Raw genomic sequence first — 23738 nt, 5'->3', positions numbered from 1 at the left:
TCACGTGTCAATGGAAATGAATCATCATGAAAATGAATTATTATGAAGTAGGCCTGGTATGATGTGTGTTATAAAAAACCTCTCTTACCTAGAGACAAGAACATCAGGGAAGGAACAAAACAAGGCCGTCTCCCCCCCCACCCACACACACAGGTCTCGACATGATTAAACACAGACAGCAGTATCTGAGGTCACGTTGTTGATGGACAGTAAAAGTTCTATCCTCCCCAAAAATATCCCTTTGATATCTTGTCAGGAGCCGTTTCGTGAAACTTTTATACCTACTTATCCAGTGGTATTTCATTTGTTTTTCCCCTAGCATGGAGAACCACTAACCAAGACAGTATGCTGCGTATCAATCATGAGGTCCTGCGACCCACTGTGGTGGAGGGAAGGAGCACTTTTCCCTTGTTGTCCTTTTCTCATTCGGCGATTAACAAAGTGGTTAACCATGATGGTACTGGAAAATTGGGTCCAGGAAACACTAGCATGCTTCTTTTTGGTACGGTGTGTGTGTGGATGTCGATGTGTATGCATGTGAGAGGGAGTGTGTGTGTGTGTGTGTGTGTGTGTGTGTGTGTGTGTGTGTGTGCTAGTGCGCGCTTGTGTGCGTGTGTGTATGTGGGCTTGTTAAAAAAACAAAAAACAAGATACTGTAGGTTGGCTTGTCTATGGTATGGTTTTGCACTAAAGGGAAAATATCATTCAATATGGTATTTTGTATCACTACTTAGTGACATTGACTTGGGCTGCTCAGTTGACGCTCCCTGTTTGTGTCTAGGTTACTTAATTTGATTTGATCTCCTAAAACTAGTCACCAAACGTAATCACGTTACCGCAATCCATTTTCTGAAGTAAAGCTCACGTTAAAAGATATTTGCATTTTTGCATTTTACTTACATTTCAAAAGTTGAACATGATGGCTTCAAAACCTATTTTTAAATTGTTCCCTTGTTGTGCTGACAAACTCATCAGTTTCAAATCATTTTCAGTAGTTATTATTGTAGTTTTAACCCTCTTTGCGCAGCCTACGCCAATGGTCTGTCTTCTTCCTGTTTACATGGCAGCCGTTGCTAGGAGCGCTGGGTAGAGAACCTAGCGTAGGTGGATTAGAGAATACAGCGCAGGAGTTCAACAGATTCAAACGAAAATAATGAAAATAATAAAAATAAAAACTAATGAAAGTTATTTGAAACTAACTGGGGCGAATTTGTCAGCGCAACGAGGGAACAATTTTCAAATTTGTTCTAAAGCCATTACGTTCAACTTGTGAAATGTAAGTAAAACGCGGAAATGCAAATATCTTTTAACGTGACTTTTGCTTCAGAAAATTTAATGTGGTAATGTGATATACGTTGGGTGACTAGTTTAAGGAGATCAAATCATATTTACACCGGTATGGTCCTTTAAAGTGACATTGTCATCCTCACACTGTTAAAGCTCTTACTGTATGTGTCCCTACAGAACAAGATATTGAGTCATTCCCTCAGTTTTCATTACCAAGCTACAAGAGCTCCAGCGTTTAAAAGCAGCATGATTTCATCCTTGTTGTGTTATTGCGAGCAGCATTTCTGGCAGAATAGGATGATCTTTCCCGCAGACACCTTCAGTGTCTTTCTATTGAGTAAACCTGGCATGTCCACACTAGGGGTGTGCCGGGAGCCCACTATTTGTATTTGTATTTGTATTTGACAGCTAATTATTCGTATTCGTATTCATATTCAGAAGTGGGCGGGGCTTACACCGGACGTCGGTTCAAAACTGAGGGGAAATGTCATTTCTTTAGCCTAATATTAATTGGCATTGCAATTGCTGTGCTTTCAACACATCAGATTTGCTGTTTATATATATTATTATTATTATTATCATTCATTATGAAGTATAATTCCTCCTCCTCCTCATCATCCTGTATGTTTTTATTTTAACAAACTATGAAGTGTCAGAACCCCACCACCACCTTTAACTGGGGGACATTCTACATTTAGTTAGAAACTGAAAAACATTTTTCTAAATCAAAATATAAGTCCTAATAGCAACTTTGCTAGAACAGCTATAGTAGCTCTATTTCTCCCGTGTCATAATATTTTATATATTATCTGCAACCATGTGACACAGGCAGCGTGGTGTACTAGTAATGGTTTTCTTTTCACAAACCCAGCAATAAACATGTATTACTATAAATATAATTGAAAAGATAAACATTTTACACTCAAACCAATAAACTAAACTCTAAACTAATACGTATTACGTAATACATAATGTACATGCCTATGTTGTAGGGTTTGTGTTAGTTTGGACCGTTGCATTTTAGCTGCGGAACGTGAGGATGCGCTCTGTCAAATTGATGAACTTATTGGGTGGAAAAGTGGTTAAAAAGCCTTTAATCCATATGTAGGCTACAATAAAAACCGAAACATGTTGGTGTTTTTATTGTAGGCCTATATAGGCAGATGGATTAAAGGCTTTTTAAACACTGCTTGTTAAAGAAATAACTCAGAAAGTTGTCAGGAGTCCGTAATCCAAAGTTTCTGCTTTCTATTTCCTTTTCCAAACAAATCGGAGGGGTCATATCATGTCACTGCTTCGGCACAACCATTAAACACAAATTATATAGGTCTATTCAAATTAGGATCATGTGTGAGCCACTACAATAACGCGTAGGCCTAAATGGTTCAAAAAAAGCGTGCACCTCTAGAATGCACTCGGGCCTATGAAAAGAACATTACAAATGTTCAATAAATAATATTCCAACAACCCAAATATTCCATTTATAAGCTACATATTCAATCAATCATGCATTTGCACAGCAAATATTACATAAAGCCAAATTAAATGTAGCCTAGGCTATAGGTTAATAAACCGAGGAAAATGACTTTAGAGGCCTAATTGTGGGCCTATAGCCTAGGCTACTAAGTTTCAACAGTACTTAAACCATGGGTAAGTAGGGTATTGTAGTGAAATTATTATTATTATTATTATTTTTTTAATCTGTTTAAATAGTTTATTATTGTTATATCAGTGATAAGGACTTTGATTATAGCCTACCGTAGCCTAGGCCTACACTAGACTACTCTGTTGTGCTGATAACTGAACGGCATGGATCAAACATTTGATCAGTTGTGTTAAAATATACTTTTATAATTCTTTCATATTTCAAAATCGCCGGACATTATATAGGCTAGTGAGAAGCTGAGCATGCGTAGCTGAAATAGCTAGCGTTAGCTAGATATACTACACTGAGCTAACAAGCTAGCTACCGGTCCTCCTCTGCTCAAACAAACGTTACAGTTCACAGGCTATTGCAGCAGGTAGGCTACGACAAGAAAACAAAATCCACTAACTGTCTCAATAAACCAGTTAACTAGGGACAAAAGCCCTCTGTGCTGCTTACGTTCGTTGCCTGCCTACTATCTGGCTCCTCAGTGCGCTCCAAACTTTCTCTCCCTCTCCTCTCCGCGTTGTCTAGACGTCTAAACTGACAGCAGGTGCGAGACTGCAAGCGTGTGCGCCTCTGTCTCTCTCTCCCTCGTCGTGTCATGTCAACAAGCAGACAGAACGTGCGCGTATCGCTCGCTCATACAGTATTTGACTGTTCTCCCCCCTCCTGAATATTTTTGACAATATTCGTACAAATTTACTATTCGGGAAAAAGCTTCTATTTGTGCTCATCCGAATACCCTTATTCGTATTCGGGCACACCCCTAGTCCACACACACACGCGCACACACACACACACACACACTCACGCACACACTCTCTCTCTCTCTCACTCACACACGCACACACACTCTACATCTCATCAATTCAAATGTGTAACACCAGGGTGACCGACACTTAAACCCCCTTCCTCCCCCCCTCGTCCTCTCCACTCTCTCCTTTTATTTTCCTCTGAAAAGAAGCGCCATCAGCCAATTTTAGCTGATCTACTGTTTAACACACACACACACACACAAAGAATTGAAGAAAAATTTGTCTTCAAAAATAGCACACGGCTCTGCTCCGCTTTTGAGAGACAGAGTACAACGTGGTAATTTGAAATCGTAATGGGAGGAAGGTAATTCCTATCCTGTCAGGGGCCCAGGAGCTTTAGCTACACCAGAGAGCTTTTGTGATGTCAGCTGCCATCAGTGGGGACGCTGTTGACACACCATCCTTAAACACTATTATTACAGCTTCATAATTGACGGCAATAAGCTGTCACCTGGTGGCAAAACTACGTGTAGCTACAGTTAGAGTGTTGTCGGTGTGGTCAAACTCCCTACAGTTGGGATTGGTATGTTTTATTGTATGTGTTTTGTATGTATGTATGTGTGTGCGTGTGTTCTAGGGTCCCTGAGTGTACTGTATGTACGTACATGTGTGTTTCAGGGTCTGTGTACATGCATGTTTCTTACTGTATGTGTGAGGACCAGTTGGCCAGTTGGCTTCTCCAGCCGGTACTTCCTGGACCCGGGGGGTGGGGTTTGAGGGAGTTTGGGGTCTATTTGTGGAGTGTTAACCGGACAAACGCTATCCTAGGTGCGCTGGCTTACATCCACGCAAAAAAACGTCTCGTCCCCACGAGCTCATCCCTCCCCACGAGCCCACCTTGGCACACACACACACACACAAACACTCAAGTAACACCCAAACTCATAATCCCCCAAACCCACTCATAATCCCCCAAACCTTCGCTTCAACTGTGGTGACGCCTTTTCTTCATCCTTGATCAAGTCTTAAGAGAGAGGAGAGGTGTGAGAGAGAAAGAGAGAGAGGGGGGGGATGTGTGAGAGAGAGAGAGAGAGGAGAGGTGTGAGGAGAGAAAGAGAGAGAGAGGGGGGGGTGTGAGAGAGAGATGAGAGGTGTGAGAGAGAGAGGAGAGGTGTGAGAGAGAGAAAGAAAAAGAAGAGAGATGTGTGTGAGAGAGAGGAGAGGTGTGTGAGAGAGAGAGAGGAGAGGTGTGAGAAAGAGAGAGAGGAGAGGTTTGAGAGAGAGAGGGGAGAGGTGTGTGTGAGAGGGAGAGAGAGAGAGGAGAGGTGTGAGAGAGAAAGAGAGGTGTGAGAGAGAGAGAAAGAGGGGAGAGGTGTGAGAGAGGGAGAGAGAGAGGTGTGAGAAAGAGAGAGAGAGAGGTGTGAGAGAGAGAGAGAGAGAGAAAGAGGAGAGGTGTGAGAGAGAGATAGAAAGCGAGAAGCAACAGGGGCCTCAGACTGCCTCCTTGAGTGCTTTCTCTCGCTGACCTCAAGTTGACCACGACCAACAATCGGTGACGCTCTGGACTGCGCATCCTCACCGCATGCTGCCCCTCCTCTACGGATGAGCCTTCTGACGTGTGTATCGAGCAGATAATGCACTTTGACCTTCTTGTCAGACTCAAGCAGCACAATATCTGAACACATCTACCAGGGAGCTCTCTTCAGTGGTGTAGTGGAGGGTATACTGAGGTACAGTACTGTATATGGAGTATAGTATACCCACGTCTTTATCCATGGACCCACAGCATACCCACTACTTTAAACACCACTAATGTAAATCTGTAACATTTCTGCTACAGTATACCTACTTATTTAGTCAGGGTATACTGTACCAATCTCTTTAGGCACCGCTACAGCCCTGGCTCATCTGATGCCGTTTGAAAGACGACCCAAATGACGCGATGCAGAAAACGAGATACGGAATGGTGTCTCTGTTGAGACGGATAGTGGTGATAGATTAGTGGTGAAACACAACGCTCCAGTGTGAAATCAGCTGTGGCTTCATCGAACAACGAGCTCGCTCGGCCCCATGGGAAGACGCCCAGCGTGACTCCGTCTGGCGGGGTAACGCCCCCCCGAGGCGTCGCTCGGTCACCGCCGGAGAGGGGAAGGTGGCGGTTTTTTTTTTCTAAGTGGCGAGTTGATGCTTTGCCGTGGGTAGATAATGATGGACCTGGCTGTCTGTAGCTGCGATGCCACAATAAGATACTCACTCTGTGCACATGCATGTACAGGTAGACACATGCGTAGACATGTACAGGTAAGACACACACACAACATTCACAGGTGGAATACACTATAGAAGTCGTTAAAGAGTCGCATACGAACAACAGACAACTCACAACAAGGTCACATTAGCAAAGCCACACATTCTCTCCCTTGTATTGATAGCTTTTTCTCAAACGTGGGGTAGTATTTTTATTTGATTTTGATTAACTTTTTATTCCAAACAGATGGCCGGGTGTATTGTGTTACTTTTGAATAAGTAAGATACAGTCCTGTAGGCTACTCTGTTGTTGTACCTGGGCTGCGTTCAAATTCAGCTAACGGAGGCGAACGTTCGTCGCAAACATGTTTTCTCCAAACAGTCACATTTGAACGGCTTTAATGAACGCTCCAAATACTTCGCCTAAACGCAACAATGTTCCAAAATACAGTTAGGCTACAAGCCTGGGTCCATTGTGATCCTCGTTCCGTTACTGGTGAACTACCTCTCCAGACTGTTAGCTTCTGTTAGCAAACGTTTGCGGCGAACACAAAGCTAACGGAAAATAGTTTGCTAACGTTCGCTATGTTTCTTGAATTTGAACGCACCCCTGATCTTTCCCTGTCGGCTTGACACAATCGGCCTCGGTCTCCACACCTTCCAGCAGTCACTCCAGGTGCACGACAGGAGTAGCCTGGCGTCACCATTCGATCGTGGGATCTCCCATTCTGCTCTCCACGGATCAGTCTGGACTTCTCCCCATCTACATCAATTTCCAGAAATTACAAATCAAACGGGCCAATCAGGGACTGTGTTCTGACTGCTGTTCTGCTCCCCCAGTAGACTGTAGCCCTGATTGGTTCTCGTAGTTGATGCTTGAAAAGTATATACAGGCTGTTGGCAAAACAGTTTCCCGAAGCAACAAGTGTTGTAGAATAAATACAGCCATAGGTGCAGTTATTGCAGAAATACTGTTGACTCAAGAATAACAATTAAACAAGAACAAGAGTAAGCACGTTTTCGCAGTTCTTCCGACTGGATTTGGTGAAAGTTATGCGTCAAGGCAAGTAACGTTAGCCTACACCCGCCCACTGAAATTTTTCTGGGTGGCTAGAAATCCACACTGTATCACAAAAGGGAATCTTTTTCCGATACAGTCTGGCTTCCAGGCTATGACAGAAGCTTTCTGACAGAAAAGTGGTAAGCTAATATAATTGTCATAAGCTACCTGCTAGCGTTAGATTGGTAACGAAAACTTGGACTGTTATCAAGTGCAAGTCTGAGGAAGATGCACCTTTATCTATTCATCAGTGTTCATCAGTGGTTGACGGTATTGGTTCCTATGTACTGTGTACTGTATGTGTCTCCCTTCCATAAAGGGTGCCGTTTCACTAATGAAGATGAAGAAAGAAGACAAGGACGTCGTCAGTATGCTGTTTGGACTTGCTCTTCTCTCAGTTTCATGCGCCGTCCTACCACAGGACTTATTTTATCCGGCGCGTTGGTGCGCGCACACACGCGCGCGTGTGTGTGTGCGTGCGCGTGAGCTTAACGGCAGGCCAATCACCTGTCTCCTGACTGTTGAAGGAAACGGGGGAAAAGCACCCCAGGCGCCTCTCAGCTGACGTTTTCCACCCCCCCAACTTTCTGACAAGTTGAGGAGACATTTTCTGAGCTTCACCGGATAATGAATTCCCAGCAGCTTCTGTCTGCTTCAGCATGCTCCTCCCATTACCATTGAGTGTGTGTGTGTGTGACAGCAGAGAAAAGGAGGGAGAGAGAGAGCAGAGCCAAGCCAAGTGGGATAGAGAGAGACAGAGGAGCGGCTCTGGCCAGCTCCCTCCTTCCTTCCTCCTCTCCTCTCCTCACCTCTCCGTGCCTCCAGACGATGTGCCGTGTGGCGGGAGATGAGGCTCCAGCTCCCCAGAGAGACCGGTCAGTCTCGCAGCCCTGTCTGAGAGGAAGTCATCCCCCCTTCCTCTCCTCCTTTCTTCTCTCCTTCTGTACCCCTCCTCCTCCTTCTCCTCCTCCTCCCCCCATCACAGATGGATAAGGACACTGCCCCCCCACCTGCCCCCGCCCATGTAAATCAGGCTTAATTGGCTGGGAGTGGCACTTGAAGTGGCCCCAGTGTGTCGAGAGAGAGAGAACTCTGTGAGAGAACCTTCCGGCTGACCCTGGGCTTGGTGATACCACCAAGGACACGCGCGCACACGCACACACACACACACGCACACACACACCCTCTGACTCTCCCCCACACTCTGTTTCCCACCAAGCTGTTGCTTTTCACTTGTATTTTTTGTGTCTTGGTTTCTAATTAGGCTGGGTGTCTGCCAGCTCTGTCACGCACACACACACACACACACACACATTTTCACACTCTCACAAATACAATACACCTACTCTCACACATGCCACACCAGGTGGCCAGTTTGCCCGCCAGGTCCACCCCAGAGAGACAAACTCATGAGAAGCCAAGATCAGGTGAACCGCACACCTTGCAAGATAGCACTACTAATGTGTGTGTGTGTGTGTGTGTGTGTGTGTGCATGCGTGTACATACAACTAGTGTGTGATCTGTATGTTGCATTACTGACCTAATCAACATGGAGAGCTTTTCTTGCTTATGGCCGTGTTCACACTGTACTTCTTTTTTTTTTTTCAACGGCCAGCGCCTTTTTTACATGCAACCCTATGGGGAAAGACGAGGCAGACGCCTGTTTTAAAAGCGCAGCGCCCTCCACCTTTTTGAGTTTAATTTTTGTTGAACTTTTCAGAAAAGTGCAGTGTGAGCCAAGCGCCTTTCTGACAGCTGACCAATCAGGACGAGGAGAATTGGTACGCATGTACCGTCCCTAGTAACCAACTTAGTTACCGGTGCCCCCGAAGAGCAAAGACAATAACAAACAGTTATTGTGATTCCTGGCGCAGGGCACACCCAAAGGCGGAGGCAGTCAGCGTACCCCCATCGCTGTTCCTCCCATAGGCACCGACATCGACCACCCTGAAACCATACTTGGCGTCCACAACTGCAAGGAGGACGATGGAGAATGTCCCCTTATAATTGTAGTACAAGGAGCCACTGGATGGTGGGGCCTCGATGATGACGTGTTTTCCATCCATGGCTCCAACACAATTGGGGAAGGCCTGAAGGGTCTGTAAGTCCAGGGCAATCTTCCCCCACTCCGTTCTGTCTGGGACAGGCATGAGTGTGTGTGTGTGTGTGTGTGGTTCTCGTTACCTTAGACAAATGCAGAGCCGCTCGTCCGAGCTGATGGTCTCTCTGAATTGTGTCTGCTGTCTCGAAATTGCTGGCCCAACTCTCCGCAACAGGTCTTCAAATTGCCCGTTGCTTAGCCTGAAGTAAGCTTTAAAACCAGCTTCATCCAGACGGAGCTCCAGGACGAGGTTGTGATACGCCCCATACTGCTGTCGGCCGCGGATAATATCATGCACCCACAAACAGTGCCTTGGCTGGTCAGGAACACCCTCCTCCTCCCCCTCAAACGCGAAAGCCAATATGAGTGCTATGAATAACACGGCCTATGAATGCTTATTTCCATGTCTTCCTTCATAAAGAGCTGTGGTTGTTAAGAGGTATTACTGTGTGCGTACGCGTGGGCGGACTGTACGTGCAAATGTGGAGTGGCGATGACATCATGACTGTGTTATTGGCCTCTGCACAACAACGCAGGTGAAGTCCCTTTTTTGAATGGCTTTTTATTTTTTATTTTTGAATGGCTGGAGATCTACCAGCATTGCCTCTGGGCACCCCTGTCCTAAAGCCTGCTTGGTTCATTTTTTCCAGTAATCCAAACATATGCAATTCCTATTTTGATTTTTGATCATCACTCACACACAAACAAAACCAATTCCTTGTTCAAATATCCGATTTCAGAATATTATTCCTGATTAAACTTTACAGCATATTTGAGGTGTTCTTTTGCAAAAACAGACATCTCCATTTGTAGGCCTTTTAGCTATCCTAAATCATGTTTGCTAATATCTGCCATGAGGTTTAAAATAGTAGGCCTATTCATCTCTTGATGGTGATGTTATAGTGACAACATGCGGGACATGGACAGACAGTTGGAGTATTTGTAAAAACATTCACACTCCTTAATATTTATTCCCAGGCACAAACTTCTGCATCAGGATTACTGATACAAACCCATACATATTGTCATATTCAAGTCTCGTCATAATATGGGAGCTATAACGTGAGGAAATGGATGAAGGGCTTAAAACAAACTGATTAAGGACTATATATTGGAACATTTGGACTGAATTAGATTCAAAAAGAAATGAGACTGAACTGGATTAGAAACTCCATGGTGACCATTGTTGGGGTTTGACTTCTAATCTTGGACTTTTCTTGCTGGTGATTTGCCTTTGATGTAGTAGGAATGACGGACTCCCATCTTCATAATCCATTATAGCCGTTAGGCCTAGCTTCAAAATTTACCCACATGATATTAGAGACAATTTTTTTTTGTCATTAGATATCTTGGCCTAATATTTTGTTTGTCCTCCCTTTATTTTCTAATTATCTATAGTTATTTGGTGTGTTTTCTTTCATTATCTACAGTACCTGCACTGAGATGTGAGCAGTAAAGTAGGCTATATCCCTCATATTCCTCTATTTGCGCATGCCTATTAACCGTGAACTGGGGCCGTGTTGTCACCTTTTTCACAAGAATTGCGTATTGACAGTTTACGCGGCGATGGTAAGAGTGGTGCTTTAAAAAGATTCCACTCTTTGTTGATACTTTCTTCAGGGGGCGGCTGTAGCTCAGTTGGTAGAGCGGGTGGCAGTGATCGAAGGGTCTGTGGTTCGAATCCCAGCTCCAACTGTCCACATGTCGAAGTGTCCTTGAGCAAGACACCTATCCCCAAATTGCTCCCAATGTGCAGGTTAGCACCTTGCATGGCAGCTACCGCCATTGGTGTGTGAATGGGTGAATGAGAGGCCATTGTAAAGCGCTTTGAGTGCCGCTAAGGTGGAAAAGCGCTATATAAGTGCAGTCCATTTACCATATTTACCATTTCTCAATGATTTACGAAAAAAAAGATAATATAAACCTGCATGTCCAGCTGGAAGGCAAATGCGCTAACCACTGACCTAACGAATGTCCCTTTCTCTCTCATCTGGTCTTCTACATTCCACAAATACATTCACAAGTTCACATCACCATAGTATACATGTGCATACATTGTACATAATTACACAAGTTTTGATTTGATTTTGCTGAAGACATTTTGCTTGCCTGGTCTTGTGAATTCCGTAGCCTAAATAGATCCAAAAGTTCACTTCAAAATAAAGACCAATCATGGATCAGTACAAGTTTAAACTTCGCCTACCACTATAACTAGGCTACTATAATCTAACAGCTGATGTTCCTCTCAAGTAAGCATGATTATAATCTAACAGCTGATGTTCCTCTCAAGTAAACATGATTATAATCTAACATCTGATGTTCCTTTCAGATTAACAGGATTATAGTCTAACATCTGATGTTGCTCTCAAGTAAACAGGATTATAATCTAACATCTGATGTTGCTCTCAGGTAAACAGGATTATAATCTAACATCTGATTTTGCTCTCAAGTAAACAGGATTATAATCTAACATCTGATGTTGCTCTCAGGTAAACATGATTCTAATCTAACATCTGATGTTGCTCTCAAGTAAACAGGATTATAATCTAACATCTGATGTTGCTCTCAGGTAAACAGGATTATAATCTAACATCTGATGTTGCTCTCAAGTAAACAGGATTATAATCTAATGTCTGCTGTTCCTCTCAGGTAAACAGGATTATAATCTAATGTCTGCTGTTCCTCTCAGGTAAACAGGATTATAAGAAGACTAAGACGGCTCTGAAGGCCACCAGACTCAAGGCTGAGGCCAAGAGGAGTGCCCCTGGCATCAAGGTGAGGCTGACTACCTTTACGTGTGTGTGTGTGTGTGTGTGTGTGTGTGTGTGTGTGTCTGTGTGTGTGTGTGCGTGTGTGTGCATGCGTTGGCATGTAACCGTCTCTGTCTGTCTGCCTGCTTGCCTGATTGACTGTGTTTCTCTTTGTGCTTCTCTGTCCCCGTCTCACTCACTCATTAATTCCTACTATAACCCTTGAATCCATGCAGCTGGAGGGATGTATATATATATATATATATATATATATATATATGTGTGTGTGATGGGATGAAGACGGCAAGAGTATACCATCCTCACCTATCCAGTCCTATACTGTTTACACCTAGAGTATACCATCCTCACCTATCCAGTCCTATACTGTTTACACCTAGCGTATACCATCCTCACCTATCCAGTCCTATACTGTTTACACCTAGAGTATACCATCCTCACCTATCCAGTCCTATACTGTTTACACCTAGAGTATACCATCCTCACCTATCCAGTCCTATACTGTTTACACCTAGCGTATACCATCCTCACCTATCCAGTCCTATACTGTTTACACCTAGAGTATACCATCCTCACCTATCCAGTCCTATACTGTTTACACCTAGAGTATACCATCCTCACCTATCCAGTCCTATACTGTTTACACCTAGCGTATACCATCCTCACCTATCCAGTCCTATACTGTTTACACCTAGAGTATACCATCCTCACCTATCCAGTCCTATACTGTTTACACCTAGCGTATACCATCCTCACCTATCCAGTCCTATCGAAACGCTACACTGGTACCCCAGAGAGAAAGGGTGGGTGGGTGGATGACCCCCACCTCCGTGCCGCCTCCCTGAATATGGAGAAGTGGGAGAGCTTATTCACGGCCCTCCAGAAATTCCTCACGGCCAACGAGCAATTCACACCGTTTTCCATATTCATGAGAGAGGAGAGACGGGTGAGGGGAGAGGAGAGAGAGGGAGAGAGAGAGAGAGAGAGAGAGCGGAGGGGAGTTAGAGGGAAGGAGAGGGGGAGAGAGAGAGGAGGAGGGTTAGAGGGAAGGAGAGGGAGAGAGATGGAGATATGAGGGGGGTTAGAGAGAGAGAGCGGAGGGGGGTTAGAGGGAAGGAGAGAGAGAGAGAGCATAGGGGGGTTAGAGAGGGAGAGAGAGTTCAGGGGGGTTAGAGGGAGGGAGAGAGAGAGTTCAGGGGGGTTAGAGGGAGGGAGAGAGAGTTCAGGGGGGTTAGAGGGAGGGAGAGAGAGTTCAGGGGGGTTAGAGGGAGGGAGAGATAGAGTTCAGGGGGGTTAGAGGGAGGGAGAGATAGAGTTCAGGGGGGTTAGAGGGAGAGAGAGAGAGTTCAGGGGGGTTAGAGGGAGAGAGAGAGAGAGTGTTCAGGGGGGTTAGAGGGAGGGAGAGAGAGAGAGTTCAGGGGGGTTAGAGGGAGGGAGAGAGAGAGTTCAGGGGGGTTAGAGGGAGGGAGAGAGAGTTCAGGGGGGTTAGAGGGAGGGAGAGAGAGTTCAGGGGGGTTAGAGGGAGGGAGAGAGAGAGAGAGTTCAGGGGGGTTAGAGGGAGAGAAAGAGAGTTCAGGGGGGTTAGAGGGAGAGAGAGAGAGAGTTCAGGGTGGTTAGAGGGAGGGAGAGAGAGTTCAGGGGGGTTAGAGGGAGGGATAGAGAGAGTTCAGGGGGGTTAGAGGGAGGGAGAGAGAGAGAGTTCAGGGGGGTTAGAGGGAGGGAGAGAGAGTTCAGGGGGGTTAGAGGGAGGGAGAGAGAGAGAGAGTTCAGGGGGGTTAGAGGGAGAGAGAGAGAGAGTTCAGGGGGGTTAGAGAGAGAGAGAGTTCAGGGGGGTTAGAGGGAGAGAGAGAGAGAGTTCAGGGGGGTTAGAGGGAGGGAGAGAGAGAGTTCAGGGGGGTTAGAGGGAGAGAGAGAGAGAGTTTAGGGGGGTTAGAGGGAGAGAGAGAGAGAGTTCAGGGGGTTAGAGGGAGAGAGAGAGAGAGTTCAGGGGGTTAGAGGGAGAGAGAGAGAGAGTTCAGGGGGGTTAGAGGGAGAGAGAGAGAGAGTTCAGGGGGGTTAGAGGGAGGGAGAGAGAGTTCAGGGGGGTTAGAGAGAGAGTTCAGGGGGGTTAGAGGGAGGGAGAGAGATAGTTCAGGGGGGTTAGAGAGAGAGAGAGAGAGAGAGTTCAGGGGGGTTAGAGGGAGAGAGAGAGAGAGTTCAGGGGGGTTAGAGGGAGAGAGAGAGAGAGAGAGAGAGAGTTCAGGGGGGTTAGAGGGAGAGAGAGAGAGTTCAGGGGGGTTAGAGGGAGAGAGAGAGAGAGTTCAGGGGGGTTAGAGAAAGAGAGAGTTCAGGGGGGTTAGAGAAAGAGAGAGTTCAGGGGGGTTAGAGGGAGGGAGAGAGAGCGGAGGGGGGTTAGAGGGAGAGAGAGAGCAGAGGGGGTTAGAGAGAGGGAGCACGGGAAGGAGGGAGAGGGGGAGAAAAAGAGGTAGAGATAAAGAGAGAGAGAGAGACTAGAAAGGAAGAGCGAGAGGCAGAGAGGGCGAGATGGATGGAGAGAGAGAGTAGTGAGGAAGGTGTCGTCTACGTAGCTTTCCCTCTGGGGAGAGCAGCCTCCCTGCGCTGTCACACTGCAGCCATTAGGAGGACTGTTTGAGCATGCAAGATGGATGGCTCCACATTTACCGGTGCGTGCGTGCGTGCGTGCGTGCGTGTGTGTCTGTGTCTGTGTGTGTGTGTGTGTGTGTGTGTGTGTGTTTGTGTGTGACATTTTCATGTCTTCCTCCTCATGTGTGGGCCTATTAGTTCAGTAGCCATTTTTCCACCAAACATTCACTAGTTTTATCGCGTGATGACGATGACATCAATCTATCTGCACTGCTGATCTTTTCAACAAACTCACATTTGGTCAATCAAATGTGATAATCAGAAAGTATGAAACCCATCATCCAAACTCCATAAGCCATAATGTAAATCCAATTTAGTTTGCAAGTTTTCAGTGTATGCAGAGAGGGTCATAACTCTGTGAAAGTGAAAGAAAAGTGACTTTAATAATATATATATATGTATATATATGTGTATATATATATATATATATATATATATATGTATATATATATATATATATATATAAATATATATGTGTGTGTTTGTGTGTGTATTAATCTTTCCTCGCTCCTCATGGTTGCAAACATTACTACTGCAACTACTGCATGACAGAAAGCCCCAGGCCATGCATACTAATGAATATGCTAATTGGCATGCAACACAATAAGATGAAGAACTCTTCATATTTGGTATAATTCATTCACATTTGAGGATTATATATATTTAACCCTTGCCATGCATACATTTAATCAATCGAGCAAGCAAGCAATCATTAAAACATATATAATAGTATGAATTATTATTATTATTATTATTATTATTATTATGTTATTGATTGATGTGTGTGTGAGGGTTTCAGCATGGCGAGAGTTAATTGGGTGAAAGACCATGGTCAGAAATGATATATGCAGATTTTCCACATACCAGGCCTCATTAAGCAGGTCTTTAATCCAATTACATTAGTGCATATCTTGAAATATTGATATTCCTCATGAATAATACATGTTCTCGCTCTGCATTGGTGTGGATTTTCAAAGGTTGAATTAAATATACCTTTGGGACATGGATATTATAAGGCACTTAGACCCTCTGACTCCATATCTTGGGGGGAATGAATGGATACTTGCTTCCCACTAAATTATTTGAGTGTTGCAGAAACTATGTTTATTTTAGACAGTTCTTCTGTGGCAGAGCAGTCTATGGCTGTTTCTATTTGAGCAACATGGTCCTCTTTCATGGCATGGTTAGCTTGGTTAGGAGGGCTGGATGGATGGTCTGGATGGTGCTGTGCTGTTCGCTCACACGCTTGCGTTTGATGCGTCAACATTGACGGATGCCATTCACTTTCAATGGCTGCAGCCGAATGGCATTCTGGTTCCGTTGTTGTCCCGGTGCGTTGTGTTGCCTGCGTTGCTAGCGTGGAAAGTTGAGAAATGTTCAACTTTCAGATGCGTTGCTGGAGCTGCCGACCAATCAGATGTCTTGACGGAGAAAGGATGTACCCAATACCTGCGGGCACCACGTTCACGTTGCCTCAACCACAATGCATAGACGATCGCCACACGTTCGACCAAATTAGCATCCATGACAGCACTAAACGAAAAGCCGGGTGGGTTTTCAAAATAGAGCGCGCTAGCAGGTTCGGAGAATCTACTGGCTGTTGCGAGCGCAGTTTCGGACAATGTGATTGGTTGTTGTTGCGTGCGGCAGACACGCCTTCCGCCATACGTTGACGGAAACGCATCAAACGCAAGCGTGTGAGCGCACTGTTAGGCCGGATTCATAGTCGACGCAAACTACATAAGGGCAAGCAACGCAAGCTTCGCAAAGCCACGCAAGATCTCGTTGCGTCCTTGCGTGTGTCATGCAGAAATTTGTCACTTGACGCAAGCAATAGTGCAATTCCTTGCGTTTCCACAAAACAAAACACAGAACGCAAGCTCTCGAGTCATGTTGGAGCTTGCGTTCACAACGTAGCTTGCATTGTTTACGTCGACTATGAATCAGGCCTTAGGGTGTGTTCACACCTACACATTTGATCCGTTTGGAATCGGACTATCGGACCAAAAAAGTTTGCTCCGCTTCGTTTGGAGAGGTGTGAACTTGTATTTGAACTCGTTCCCCGGATCAAACAACCGACATGGTCCACCTGAAAAGCAAGGACTCGGTCCGCTTCGAAAGGGACCATGCTTCGGTTCGCTTTTGGTGTGAACGCGCATCGGACTATCCGTAGGACCAAAACAAAGAGCACGTCTCCTGTGTGATAGGTACACGGAGAAGGTCTCGTCGGCATCCATCAGGGCTCGTATTCTGCGTCGGTACCAACTCCTACGACTCCTTTGATTTGAAAAAAGCAGCGTGCCTTCATTGTTTACACGCGTCCAGATTCGGTCATGCTCAAATTGGGTCGCCGTTGTTATTTGGCCAGAGCACCAAATAATCACAAGTAGTGCCAGTATGGTAAATGCAATGCGCTGTTGCGGCTCCATTGTAACAGTGATTGCTCTAATTACATGCGGTTAATGATAGATTTTCCCTCGTAATTTTTCTAGCCAATGGATGAGCAACCTGTACGACCGCTTGACATTTGTTTACATGTGTTGGTTCGATTACACAAATGACCTTGTGAACGCGAACCAGACCACAAAAAAAATGCAACAATGTTGCAACTTCACTCATTTGATCTGGTCCTTGGTTCGGACTTTCTGGTGTGATCACAACCTTAGTGTATGAGACAGGCATAAAGGATCTCCTCTCTCCTCTGTGTTCTTTCCCTCTCCACACCTCCCCCCCTCTCCCCTCTTATCTCCTCTACCCTCCTCTCCTCCTCTCTCCCCTCCTCTCCTTTCCTCTCCTCTCCTCTACTCCTCTCCTCCTCCTCTCTCCCCTCCTCCTCCTTTCTTCCTCCTCCTCTCCCGTCTTCTACCCTCCTCTCCTCTGTCATTTCCCTCTCTTCTCTCCCCTCCTCTCCTCCTCTCTCCCCTCCTCCTCCTCCTCTCCTCCTCCTCCCCTCCTCCTCCTCTCCCCTCCTCTCCTATCCTCCTCCATGTGTTTGGTGGAGACTGTGTCTCAGGTGCAGCTGGTGTCTCTGAGGGCGCCCAGTGAGCAGGAAAGCTGGCATGGAGGCTGGCTGTCCCGGGGCTAGAGTGCTGGCAAGACTGGGTAGCTGGCATGGTAGAGAGAGAGAGAGAGAGTGGACAGAGAGACAGAGAGAGAGAGGAAGAGAGCGAGAGAGAGGAAGAGAGAGGGAGAGAGAGAGAGAGAGAGAGAAAGAGTGGACAGAGAGACCGAGAGAGAGAGGAAGAGAGAGAGAGAGGGAGAGAGAGAGAGAGAGAGGAAGAGAGAGAGAGAGGAAGAGAGAGAGAGAAAGAGTGGACAGAGAGACAGAGAGAGAGAGAGGAAGAGAGAGAGAGGGAGACAGAGAGTGGACAGAGAGACAGAGAGAGAGAGGAAGAGGGAGAGAGAAAGAATGGACAGAGAGAGAGAGAGGAAGAGAGAGTGGACAGAGAGAGAGAGAGACAGAGAGAGAGAGAGGAAGAGAGAGAGACAGAGAGAGAGGAAGAGAGAGAGAGAGGGCACTGCTGTTCACAGAGCAGTGACCAGTTGGTGTGCCGGGATGTTGGCAGTGGAAGTGGGAACTCAGCCTCCTGTTATGTGTGACTGTGTGTGTGTGCACGTCTGTCTGCGCGCGTGTGTGTGTGTGCACGTCTGTCTGCGCGTGTGTGCGTGTGTGTGTGGGCATGTGTGCCTGCGCATGCATCAGGGCATGTTTGGGGGCTGTCTCTGTCTGGCCTCCTGTGCCAGCTACCACCCTGCGGTGGATGGCATCGCCTGGCACAGCAGAGAGGATCTGTCTGAGTTTAGAGTTACCCTCCCGGGCTGCCCAGAAAAGTTACTACAGACCATGTAGCCACTGTAGCTTAGCACTGCCTATTGTAGCCTAATTGTCAGACTAGCCATATGTTATTGTTCCCTGTTTCTTTCCATATTAAACCTAGAAAGTTCAGAGAATCGTTTATAGAAATAGAGCTAGAGGATGCAGACAATGGACAAAGCAACATTTTAGCTTAACACTCATACAAAATGTACAGCTGACAAGTTTATTTTAGATTTCCAAGAGCCGTTATCAACGATCGCAGAACAAAATGCCTCTGGATGCAATTGGATAGACCTACAACCCACCTGAGCAACAAAACGTGGGTTAGTCATCGTATCATCGTATGAGATGGTACAGTCGTTGTATCAAATCCGCCGCATATTAGATATACGGTTGTGACTGGCCCAGCTAATACCTGCCGGGTGGAACTCAGTCGAATGGGAGCGTGACCAGACAAGAAGTATAAGCTACGAAGAAAACAATATCAAGTACTGTGGTCAGTGTATACACAGTGAGAGTGTAGAATGTGATGTGGATACTTTTAAATCTCATTGAGACGCAGGGCCTCATTCCCAGAAGAAACCTGGTCTACACCTTGTAAACATGAAACATTCAAAGAAATGTTCTTCAGGGGTTATTCTGCTTCTCTAAAATTGCTCACGTTGCTGCCATGTGAAAGCTAAGGAAACCAAACTTAGGCATTTGAAACAAAAGGAAACCTAACCTAGCTGATATCACATATATATATATGTAGGCTACATGAACAAGATATATGTTCCTGCATACACTGTCTGTAAATCGCTAGTTGTGCTTACATAGAGCATAGGCCTGTTGTGGTTTTCACATGCCATGATCTTTAGAAACGTCTTTCGAAACGAAATAGCTTCCTCACTTGCTCCAGCACTAATGCGCACAGCGCGCAATCGTTGCTCCAGCACGCTGTGCGCATGCGTGCTGGAGCAAGTGAGGAAGCTATTTCGTGTCTAAAGACGTTTCTAAAGATCATATTACAGAGGCAAGTGAAAAACCACAACAGGCCTATGCTCTATGTAAGCACAACTAGCGATTCATCAAGACAGATTGATGAAAACAACCGTTTCGCGGCAGAAAATAGATTTTTAGAAACTGCATTCTAAGTGCTCCAACCACCGCCATTACATGGATATACTGGCTCGCGCTGGATTTTAAATGTCTTCTACATGCCTCCGAACTACACCAAAGTGATCTCGGTGAGTCAAACGTCTTATAATATGTCGTAAATAAGGTCCAGGTTGTCAAAAACGAGCATTGTCCTTTAACCCATTCAACTCGCTTACACATACAGTAGCGACTCCGGGCGATACGTATGCACATCTTTCAGAGCATTACAGGCAGGCCTCCGCACATCGGGGGGAAATGTTGAAGTAGTATTTGAAACAGGCCTTTGTTTTTGGTAGAGTGAGGCGGTGGTGTGTACCCAAAGTCCTGTGAAGTGAGCAGCGTTGAGGGAGCAGGATATGACAGTAGCGTCGCAGGAACTGTAAAGTGAGAGCGAGCCAGCGAGAGAGGGGTATCGTGGGTAGCGTAGTGAAACGGAGTGAGACAGAAGGAGAACAAAAGGCGCGCCAGATGAGGGGGAAGTCTGCTGAGCGATGGCCCGTCGCCAGGCGACAGGGACCTAACTCCCAGCATGCCAAGTGAGCCGCAGCTGCTGTCGCCGCTGAAAAGCCACATGATGATGCTCTTGGGTTCCATCCCGAGTTCTCCATCAGAATGCGAGGATGTGTGGGCATGTTTTGTATGTGTACAAAGCAACCCGATTTAGTCTGGGTTTTGTTATTGTGTTACTTAGTTGTCCTTTGATACTGTACTTTAACAGCGCAGTTTCCCCCTGGGGATCATTCAAGTACCTACTACTAGTAATATTGTGTGTGTTGTGCATGTGAATTTCCTGTGTGTGTGTGTGTGTGTGTGTGTGTGTGTGTGTGTGCGTGCGTGCGTGCGTGCGTGTGTGCGTGCGTGCGTGCGTGCGAGCGAGCGAGCGAGCGTGCGTGCGAGCGTGTGCGCGAGCGTGCGTGCGTGCGAGTGTGTGCGCAAGCGTGCATGCATGCATGTGTGTGTGTGTAAGATATGGATCACAGAGGAGTGTGTACCTCTCATCCACTGATCAGTCAGGTTCAGATTGTTATGACACCAAAACCTTTTCCCCTAAGCTTCTCCAGCCTGTTCCCACAGAGAGGGCTCAGCTTAACCAGCCACCGTCTGCTGAAACATCTGCAGATGCGGAGAAATTGAATTTTGAAATGAACCTTTATTACATCTGCGTGCCTCAGCAGTGATATAGCAGGACCCATACTCACATTGACAGCTTCAGTTGAGCAGCGTGCCTCACTGTGTTATGTTGCCAGCTGAACTACAAACAGCCCTTTGTCTTCTCTCGTTCAGGCAGGCGACACGCAACCTGACAGAAGACAAAACAATCAGCCTGTGTTTCGATAACAATTACGTTTCTCTTTTTCTCAGTGGTCAGCTTAATACAAAAGTAAATCAAATGGGTGTCAACGGCCCGCGGTAATGCATGAAACTAAAGTGCATGAAATTTTAAAGTTTTCCAATTAAGCCGGGACTTAAGCTCTGGGAGTCTGCCGGGAAGGAGATAAATGCCACGGCTAGCGCTAGCGCGCTAATGAGGGAACACGTCAGTGATTGCTACTACAGCCTTGTACACAGATAGTCACGGACGCTGTTTTAAAAGCCCCCCCCTTTAATTTATTGGGCAGAGTTATTATTACCCCCCGTTTTTGTTGTGTGGCTTATTTCTCTCTCTCTTTCTCTCTCTCACTCACTCTCATTCTCTCTCTCTCTTTCTCACTCTCCCTCTCTCTCTTTCTTTCACTCCCTCTCTCTGTTTTTCTCTGTATATTGGTGCGCTTTGGGCACCTGGCTGGCATTTGCACTGTGTACCATTTGAATTTTGTTTTTTTCTGAGTGACTTTCAATGTGTCTCATCTTTTCTCCCCATCTCATCCTCTTCCCCTCCCTCATCTCACCTTCTAAATCCCATCGTCTGTGTTCATTCCCCTCAGCCAGCCCTTGCCTATATGAAGCAGTGACATGTTTTTAGCCCTTTTTGCTCTAAAAATGTAATTTAATGTAATTTATTGCTTTATAAATGTTCTTAGCCGGTAGACAAACATACTCCAGGAGCTTGCTCGATCGCCTTGTTGAGAGGGGTCAGGGAAGAATTTTTACAGCTCACTTTTCTGGCCCCTGGGTGATACTGTTTTTTTTGCTTCCCTCTGGAATATGTAGGGGTGGGTCGTATGCCCATCTCCCTTGTTCTCTGTAAAGTGCATTGTGTTGCCTCTGTGTATGAAATGTGCTATACAAATAAAGCGTTGATTGATTGGTTGATTGATTGATAGATTGATCGATTGATTGATTGATTGATTGATGTTCAAATGAGCTGAGTTGGGAGAAAAGAGCCAGTGGTTTCGCTGTGTCTGGGGAAGAGGGCTGGATGACACAGCCTCCAGCACATTGTGGATTATGCAGATGTAGCTGTGATATAATGAGATGTTCTGATTTAAAGATACTCTAGGACCTTGCTTTGAAATGTGACAACTGAGTAAGAAAAATCTGTCTGCATCATTCATGCACTCTTTTCCCTAATCAAGTCAAACAATTAAAACAGCCTAATGCAAATATCATTCAAATCATTGAAGATTTTCACCCTCTTAAAGACTTCAAACTCTCCAGTTTTGATTTGAAAATGTGCTAATGAGCTCTTAAGACAAAGAACAAGTGAGTAGAGTAGGGCCTAGTGGAACTCAACATGGCTAGCGTTACAATCTGGTTGAGAATGGAAATGAATTCATCCTTAAAATCTCATTTGAAGTTGTCACTTCCATTGGAAATGGTCCAATTATCTGCATAATTAAGTGTAGTGTAAAAAACAGACATTTTATACTCATGCATTGTGTGGCGCAAATGCCAATTTTTATACTTTTACATCAGCAGTAAGGAGTTGATTAATATTGCTCAACCGCTCACTAGTCTTCATACAGATCTGTTTCCTCTGTCTCTGCAGGACTTCCTGCTGGTCCTTGTGGCGATTCTGTTGTTCCTGTTCTGTGTTTACGCCTTCTTCTACCTCAACCTGAGCACTGAGTTTGACCTGGATGTAGACGCAGACTAACGTGAACACTGAGTTTGACCTGGACGTAGACGCAGACTAACCTGAACACTGAGTTTGACCTGGACGTAGACGCAGACTAACTTGAACACTGAGTTTGACCTGGACGTAGACGCAGACTAAACTGAACACTGAGTTTGACCTGGACGTAGACGCAGACTAACCTGAACACTGAGTTTGACCTGGACGTAGACGCAGACTAACTTGAACACTGAGTTTGACCTGGGCGTACCTGTAGACGCAGACTAACGTGAACACTGAGTTTGACCTGGACATAGACGCAGACTAACCTGAGCTCTGACTGTGACCTGGGCATAGCTGAGGGAGCTGAACAACGAGACGCCATCACGCCCGGGTGGACGGACACTGCCGATTTGAGGATGTAATTAATGCTCACGGGTATCACTTCCACCGTTATACCCTGTAAGTGGGTGGACACAGTACACATTTTCAAACAAGCAGACACCTACCCACATGCACACACACACACACACACACGGCCCAGTCTGAATGGCCATCTTGGAGAGTTTCCAAGCTCAGACCTGGTGTCTGGCACATTGGCACGAGTATAAGAAAACAAACTCATTGCCTTCCTCCAGGAAATGGACTCCTGGTGTTTGACATGAATGACCAATTACCTTTGTGGTAAAATATCAAACTGCATAAATAAATATAAAGTCTTAAGCCATTTTGTAGATTGTTACCTTTGTAATGATTCTGTCCAAAAGAGATCATATGTAACCCAATCCTATTGATTAAAGCAATAATAGTACTGGAGAAATTGCTGCCATCCAAATGTCTTCCTGTACCTTTCATATGACTGGCCAATGCGGTCAGGTCAGGGCCGGACCCCAATACTCATTGGCCGCCGCGTCACGTTGCATTTTGACTAATAGAAATATGTAAATCTTTGATTCTGCCCGGCAACAAAGAGAATCACTCACATCTGCATTCGAAAGCACAAACCTCTCTCCTCCTCCCTAGATCGTGAGATCAACAAAGTGTGAGATTAGAGAACGACAAAGCTGGTTTCTGATTGAACGTGTGTCTGGAATACCGAACGGCACATCCCAGTGTCTCTGGCTGCACGGTGGTGCAGATTAGCATCACAAATACTGTATGATCAGGTAAAAAAATTAAAAGATTTTGTTGAAGGCAAAAGAAAAGGGATGATTGAGAGCACATGACTCCACAATGAAGACCTTGATTCTCTTTCCCTGGCCCATAGCTTGTTCTGT

At 45.7% G+C, this 23738-nt stretch overlaps 1 protein-coding gene across 1 annotated transcript in view; it reads left to right on the top strand.

Annotated features, from left to right (window-relative positions):
* The window catches only part of triqk (triple QxxK/R motif containing), a 29938-nt gene extending 7158 nt beyond the window's left edge, over positions 1–22780 (top strand). Inside the window, exons 3-4 of the mRNA XM_084455690.1 lie at positions 11788–11873; positions 22396–22780. Of these exons, the coding sequence (XP_084311816.1) occupies positions 11788–11873; positions 22396–22503 (194 nt within the window). The 3' untranslated portion in view covers positions 22504–22780. The remainder of the gene's footprint in view (positions 1–11787; positions 11874–22395) is intronic.
* Positions 22781–23738: the final 958 nt, after the last annotated feature.

This window comes from Borostomias antarcticus (genome assembly GCF_949987555.1).
Source record: "Borostomias antarcticus genome assembly, chromosome: 21".
In the NCBI taxonomy this organism is placed as follows: domain Eukaryota; kingdom Metazoa; phylum Chordata; class Actinopteri; order Stomiiformes; family Stomiidae; genus Borostomias; species Borostomias antarcticus.
This window is presented reverse-complemented; position numbering and strand designations above follow the sequence as displayed.